Source organism: Nanorana parkeri, unplaced genomic scaffold (genome assembly GCF_000935625.1).
Source record: "Nanorana parkeri isolate BGI_ZX_2015 unplaced genomic scaffold, ASM93562v1 scaffold958, whole genome shotgun sequence".
Lineage (NCBI taxonomy): Eukaryota > Metazoa > Chordata > Amphibia > Anura > Dicroglossidae > Nanorana > Nanorana parkeri.
Genome location: NW_017307226.1, coordinates 28107 through 35617, shown reverse-complemented (window position 1 = coordinate 35617; position 7511 = coordinate 28107). Strand labels below are relative to the sequence as shown.

Genomic DNA, 7511 nt, shown 5'->3' with positions numbered 1-7511 from the left:
CTTGGGGGGTCCTGTACCACCTAGTAAGCAGCTTAAATCCGGATTCCTGGATTTTCGTGTGAATGGATGATTTAAAGGTAAAGTAGTGGATTCTCGTTATTTGGGCAGGTGTGAAACTGATCCCCAGATCCCGCTCCCATTTTTGGATATAGACGGGGGTGTTCCCTGCTACTGGGGTATTCAGTAAAGAATACATGTAGGAGACCGCGTGGCGCAGGTGTTCTATGTTGTCACATTCCGCTTCAAAGGCAGTAAGCGGTCGGGAGAATTCAGTGGCAGGGGGTAATGTGTGAAGGAAGTGAGAGAGCTGAATGTTCCTCCAGAAGCCAAGTATAGTTTTTTTGGGATCCGACATTAAGAGTGTTCTAGTTGGCCATGACTCATTACATATAAAGTGTTTAGCTCTGAAACAGTTAGACGATGTAAGTGATTTAAAAATCCAGTCTTCCAGTCCTGGTTGTGTGACAGCAGGCGGAGGGGGTGGGGGAGGAACCCCGCCCTCGCAAGCAGACAATCCCCCACCGTGTCCGCCCATCGGGCTCGCGACTTCGGAGGGTCATCTCCGCCCGCGACGGCTTAGATCAAGAACACCGGTCTTGGGTGAACTGGGATCCCTTCCCTTTCCCCTTCTTTTTCATTGTGCCAGTTGCGGAGAGATGAATGCTGTTAGCTCTGTTTGTTAGAGTCGGGTCGGGAGCTCACTGAAAACCCAGCTCACACGGCCATTGCCAAGCCACGCCCCCTTTTTTTCATTCTTTATTTAACATTAGAAGAATACAAGTGGTCAAAATAAAACTTCAAGTAAAAAGAGAAATAGTGCGCCCTCGCAGAGCACAGTCACATAGAGCTTGCTTGTTAGATTGACAAAACTGAGCCAGTTGTATGCAACTTGGAATAAGGAACCTCTTGTCTGTAGAGACTCCTCTAGAAGTCCGGCCTTAAACACACTACATAACGATTGGCAATTGACTTTGTCTAAGAAATACTAATGAAATGCAGTTCCAGCTGCAGACAGTTATCCATAGATAAGTCATTTGATTGGAAGTGGAGGACTGACCCAAATACACAATGAAAGCCTTAAACGTTATTTACTTTTCCTCCAGATGGTCACTAGCTCACTCCCGAGGTTGTCCTTTACATCTAGCCAGCTTTACAAGGAATAAACTTCCAGACATTTAGATTTTAACAGATTAGGCCATGGAGGTGAATGAGTGTCTGTAAGATCTGGGCACAGATGAATTTCCCATGCGACTTATTTGAATTAAAGTAGGTTGTGAAAAAGCAGAGCCCTGCCTACATACAACCCTCAGGTGAAGTGTTGTCAGTAGGGATGCACCAATAACGATACTAGTATCGATATCGGTGCCGATACCTAGTATTTGAGCGAGTACTCGTACTCGCCCAAATGCTCTGATGCCTAGCACGAGTACTTCCTGTATCAGGAAGCCGGGCAGCGAGTCATTGCACACTGCCCGGTTTCCTGATTGGCCGGGAAGCGGCTCCATGCTCTCTTTTCACTTGTGATGAGAGGCATGGAGCCGACTTCCCCGCCAATCAGGAAGCCAGGCAGCTTGTAATGACGCAATGCCCGGCATTCTGATTGGCCGGGAAGTTGGCTTCATGCTCCCTCGTCATCTCATGTCATTACACGGCGCCCGGCTTCCTGATTGGCCGGCCAGACGGCTCCGGCTGTGTACTGGAGGAAGGCTGCGTTCTGGCTGGAGAGGCCCCGGGGGGGGGACAGGCTGGACATACCAAGGTAAGAGGGGACTTTCTTGTTAATCGGGAAGCTGGGTGGCAAGTCTTTACACACTTCCTGGCTAATCAGAAAGCCAGGTGGCGAGTCATTACACGCTACCTGGCTTCCTGAATGGGACTTCCGTTACTCGGTAATTGGTATCGGCAAGTCCTGAAAAAAAAATGATCGGTACTCGGTACCAAAATACCGGTATTGGCGCATACCTAGTTGTCAGGTTAGGTCTAGACGGGTGACAGACTCAGAATGATTATTACTATTATACAGGTTTTATATAGCGCCAACAATTTGCACAGCGCTTTACAAAATGGAGGAGACAGTACAGTTATAATACAATTTACAATAGAATACATTTTCAGTACAATGAGTGTTTTGTTACTTTCTAGAAACTACACAATCAGATTTCTGTAATCCGTGCTTAGGATCATTGTCAGAGCCAGTTTGTCCCCCTAAATGGCATCATCTGCCAAAATAATAATCTATGTCTGGGCACCTTCAAGTGTACGTGTCCAAAGCCATGGCAGTATGAGCCCATGCTGAAAAATGTCAGTCTCTAATGTTAGAACCTGTAGTGGAACCTTGAGGCCTGGTGTAGGCACATTCCACAAATCTTTTTTTTCCCTCTTAGTTGGATTTGGTCCTTCCGCCCAGCTACTGACTGAGCTTTCCTATCAGTCCTTTTAGGCTGCAAATGCAGCTTGCTTTATACACCCGTTGTGACGCTTATGAGATCGTTCAGGATTTATTGCAGGTTCATTTGACCTCCTTCTGACCTGCATTTGATCTACTTCAAGCTGCTTTTGCATTCTCATAGACTTGCATGGGGAAAGAAACTGTTCTGATGTGAACAAAAGCCCATAAACACTGGTGTAACAGGCATCCTCACTGACCCAGAGCAAACAGAAGGGGCATAACTTCAGATGCCTGTATCGCTTGAGCTGCTGATTGTTTGGACATGTTCATTTCAATGAAGGTATCCTCTGCTTAAACGTTCGTCCCTATTATGCTGGGTGCCAGTTTTCCTTTTTTGTAACAGGTTGATAGGGGGCTCCCAACTTCATATGATGTTTTCAGGGTTATTTATTAGGGTAAGTATGTGATGGCTTACTCTGCAGATTTGTTTTTGAACAAGTGCTGTGCATGAATAGAATTTCTTGTAAACTCCAGCCGGTTGAAGAACAATGATCACTTTATTAGTGTATGACGGAAAACATGGCCATTACGTTTCTTCAGGGATTGGGATTCGAGTGTCTGTTGTATCTGCAGTGGCAGAAATACTGCAGGCACAAGAGACACTTCAGAAAACTGTTATCATTTTAGGACACAGACAGTACCCGAGATCAACAGATCTAATACTGCCAAAGCCCCCGAGGAGGCGACGTATCAATCCTCCACAATGCTATGGATATGTTTTATGTCATACACTTTTGTAGTGATCATTGTTCTTCAGCTGGCTATTCTTTCCAAAACGTTCGGTCCATGCACAGTTCTCCTTACTGACCTCCACAATCTCTACTGTATCACTGACAAGGAACGAGTATGGGTATATGAAGTGTCCTCCACCTGATATGCAGAAACTTACTAATTTGCGAATGGCACTTCCAGCAAGTATCTTGATCTACTGCAGATCTATGCAAGGTGACCTCAACATTTGTGATTGGTGATGGATTTATGGTGTCCTGGATTCAGGAATTAACACTGAAACAGAGGTCAACACTTTACGGCCAAGGCTTCCTGCCAACCACCAGTAACAAACAGTTGAAGGGGACTTGTGTCAGTGCTAGAGATGAGCCTGGGCTTGGTCTGAACCCAGTTCCCCCAAGCCTACTCAAAGCTCTGACCGCAACGCTCTCTTGCAGATCCAATCTGTGGTTGCAGTTGGGGAGTTCCCCACCCCTTTGTATATAGCTGTGGCATGAGGAATGCCCTGTCCCTGCAACTGATTGGGTCAGGAGGAGGGGCTAGCAGTCATAATTTTGAGCGGGCTCGGCCGAACTCAGGTGAATTGGGTTCTCACCAAGCCCAGCCTCATCACTAGGCAGTGCCTGGCTGTCTTTCTGGACCTCTTACCTTAAACCCTTGAGTCATTGGTCCAGAACAGGTAATCTGGCAAGGAGTTTTGACTTCATGATCTGCAGCCTTGTTGTGGATCCGTGACTTTATCTGGTGAAACCAGAGGGTCAACATGGTAGGTAGACAACTAGCATTCAGAAAGAGCTTTGCAACAACAGACACCAATATCTTTTCATGGCACGGTTTGTTTTGAAAGAGAAATGTGCCAATTACTGTATTATTCTTGTTTTCAAGATCAGACATTTACAGGATACATTTTAGGAAACCACATTAAAGCAAACATTTCTTTTTTATATTTTGTATATTTGTTTAAGTTTTGGGGTAAATATGAAATGAAAATTACAGACAAATGTTTTATATTTACCTACTTGAAGCGCTACCCTTTGGCTAGAGATAGATTATAACAGTTATTGGGCAATCATTAAGTTGAAAAACAGAAGAGACCAGACTGCTGAATAGATCGGAGCAGGGATACACCATCAGTCTTAGGTATGCGCAGGGTGCCAATAAGCATGCAGGCAAGCACTGGGCTTGAAGAAGGTACAGAATACTTTGCAAAAACATCATGTTAAAATACAGACTTTATACAAATTTACAAAAAAATAAACTATTTGATTAACAAGTAAGTTTCACCCAACACCATTAGTGAGTTGTATGGTAACAAAGCCTGAGGAGCTTCATGTCTTCTGCTGTGGGAGTTGAGGTTGTTCCCTTCCCACTCAGATTTGGATGTTCTGCATCGCTTCATCTCCTCTAACCGTGGTTTGCCAATATATCTGTGCTTGCTTGCTGGCTGTCTGTAGTGTCACCATGTTGTCACCACATCCTTATCACTGTGCTGCCAAGATGATACAGTCTGTTTCCTTTGTAGCCGCGTCATGTTATTTTCTGGTAATGTCTGAAAGCAGATTAGGGACATATATAATAGCCACCTAATATTCGAGAAATACATGTAATTTGTGATTTCAAGACCTATATTTGTTTGTTTGTTGAATGTGATCACACAGAATACCTGAATAGTCTAATAGAATAAAATGTTGGATTGCAGAGCTTGTAATGGGAACCCAGAATGCTTGGGTTGCTATGGGTGGTACCCCCTCTAATAGCCTGCATAGGAGGTGATGTCGTAAAAAATGTGGGTTGTCAGAGCACCTCATTTGCAAGATCATTGCCAAATGTTTTCTGATTTGTCACATGTACCTTTTTACTTTGCATGATGCGAGCAGCCATTTTGCCATGTTGGTGCAGCCTCATTTCACCTACAGCAGGTGTACTGATGGCATATAGAGGCGTATCTTGCAAAACAATTCCTGAAATAGCATTGGGGAGCTTGGAGCCTGAGCTGAGATACGATAGGAAGTGATAGGAAATCTCTCTAATCTGAGGGGAAATTCCATCTCAGACAGTTGTCATGAGAACAGGTTTCCCAATTGAAATATATCTCCCCCAGTTCCGGTGATAACGGCTTTCACTTTCTGGATGTCACTTTCCCTCCCATGCCAGTGGACACCAAGACTAAAGCTTGGCCACACCTTATGTGTTTTTTTTCACGTTCAGCCCCTTGTACTGAATGGATTCCCCCATCTAAGCTAAACAGTATAGATTTGGGGAATCTTCCCTGCCAGTTATTGTATTCTGAGTTGAGTACTGATAGATCTTTTGCTGCAGTTACGGTTCAGACGACAATATTAAGCCTGACTCCTTTGACAATAGTCTATTAAAAAATCATTTTTTCTTGAACAGAGGGCGTCATCAGGGCCGCATACTGCTCAAAATATGTCCAACTTAACAGAGGGTGAATGTCCCTGGGGTACACGAGCAACAATACAAATCTGACTGGTTCTGAGCCCTGCGCATCCCATAACAATCTAAAGTCTATGGCAGCAGCAGTTGTGTCAAAAGCAGGGCCCACAATGATATGAGGCTGGTCATATCATGCCTACATGGCCACCCATAATGGTATGCACGCACACATGATCCTTCTTTTGAACAATGCTTGCTGTTTCATTCAGTGTTCCTTCTGTTTTCTCTCATTATCATTGCACAGAAAAGACAGATCAAAAACCGAATGATACAAAAAAAGCCACTGGCTGTACTGTAAAAGACGGCAGCCAGCTGAATGGAACCGGCAACCTTTTTAAACAGAAAAAAGGACACACTGCTAACATTTGTGTTCAGACAGACAATAAAAAGAAATCTGCCCAGTGCTGTAGTTTCCATTCTGCTTTCAGAAATAAAAAAACCATTGAAGGCATATAAGAGCTGAATTTAAATCAGAACTCTGGGCGAAAATGTTCTTAACCCTTGCAGTGGGGCTATCCCCACACTGCAAGGGTTAAGTGCTTATTTTTGTTTAGGTCCTTTGCTGTAGTTTCCATTCTGCTTTCAGAAATAAAAAAACCATTGAAGGCATATAAGAGCTGAATTTAAATCAGAACTCTGGGCGAAAATGTTCTTAACCCTTGCAGTGGGGCTATCCCCACACTGCAAGGGTTAAGTGCTTATTTTTGTTTAGGTCCTCGGAGCTGGCTTGCTCTTAGACTGGTCCTCGGAGCTGGCTTGCTCTTAGACTGGTCCTCGGAGCTGGCTTGCTCTTAGACTGGTCCCTGGAGCGCCTCTACCCCTCCACTGCAACGGTCAAAGGATGATCCTTGAGTCATCACGCTCGGTACACAGTGTATAGGACATGAGGATACAAGGAACATTCCAATGCTGCAGTGGAGATGGTGATCAGTTTCAAGGACTGGAGTAGCAGCCAGCCGGCTCTGCGGTTTGCGTAAACATTTTTTTTTTATGCACCTAGACAAAAACAAGCACTTAATCCTTTCAGTGCGGGAATAGTCCCCCTGCAAAGGTTAAGAACATTTTTGCCCCGAGTGCTGCTTAAAAAATGATCCAAAAGTTATTCTTATGGCAGAAAGTTGTTGCCTAATGACTCTTATACAGCACATACGATACAAATGATGGTCAGTGGCTTGCTCCTGAGAAGTCATGCTTTGCTGCCCATTAGTGATGTTATTAGCATTTAAGGCCTCCGTGATGTCACCTTGCACCCCTGTATTTAAATGGCTGCCACATCGGGCATAAGGGACAGGTACCTGTTACCCTGGCAAGCTTCTTGCTTTGTGACATTTTCACTGCTTATGAGGGAAAAAGTACCGTTTTAGAATGCTGGTGGTATGGAAGTGTCGGAGTGTAGACAGTGTGAAGATTCACCCTAATAGGAGCACAATGCTGGTGTCACCCTGTACAGGTGTAGAAGAATGTGGTGTGGTCAGAGGGCGCCTGTGTGTTGGTATATGTGCAGTGGATGTTTGGCATGACCTGTAGAGAAGGGGAATTGCGCCGTGATCTGGCTTACAATATCGCGACATACTGTGTTTGGCTAACAGTGAAAGTGATGGCTTTGGTCTTCTGCAGGAATCTCCTTCAATCGATGACGAGCAGCAGAGCGCTTCCTCTTCACAGCCGTGTGCTCCTGGTAGCGAGAACCATGAAACCACAGACAGGTACCATTCTATTTCTGTCCTTCCTCTTCCTTGTTTCTAATCCTGTGACCCACAATAAACATTAGGTTCATGCCCTCCTTCAGTTTTTATTTTCATTGTATCCCTGTAATGTTTGCTCTGCAGTCTTCTTTCTCCGTTATTTTGAAAGCTTAGCTCCAGGCAGACAACTAGAC

At 44.6% G+C, this 7511-nt stretch overlaps 1 protein-coding gene across 2 annotated transcripts in view; it reads left to right on the top strand.

Moving 5' to 3' along the window:
- RAPGEF1 (Rap guanine nucleotide exchange factor 1) overlaps positions 1–7511 on the top strand; it is a 127808-nt gene that overhangs the window by 98551 nt on the left and 21746 nt on the right. For both annotated transcript variants that reach the window (XM_018566532.1, XM_018566531.1), the window contains one exon: positions 7250–7338. In XM_018566532.1, coding sequence (XP_018422034.1) covers positions 7250–7338 — 89 coding nt within the window. The remainder of the gene's footprint in view (positions 1–7249; positions 7339–7511) is intronic.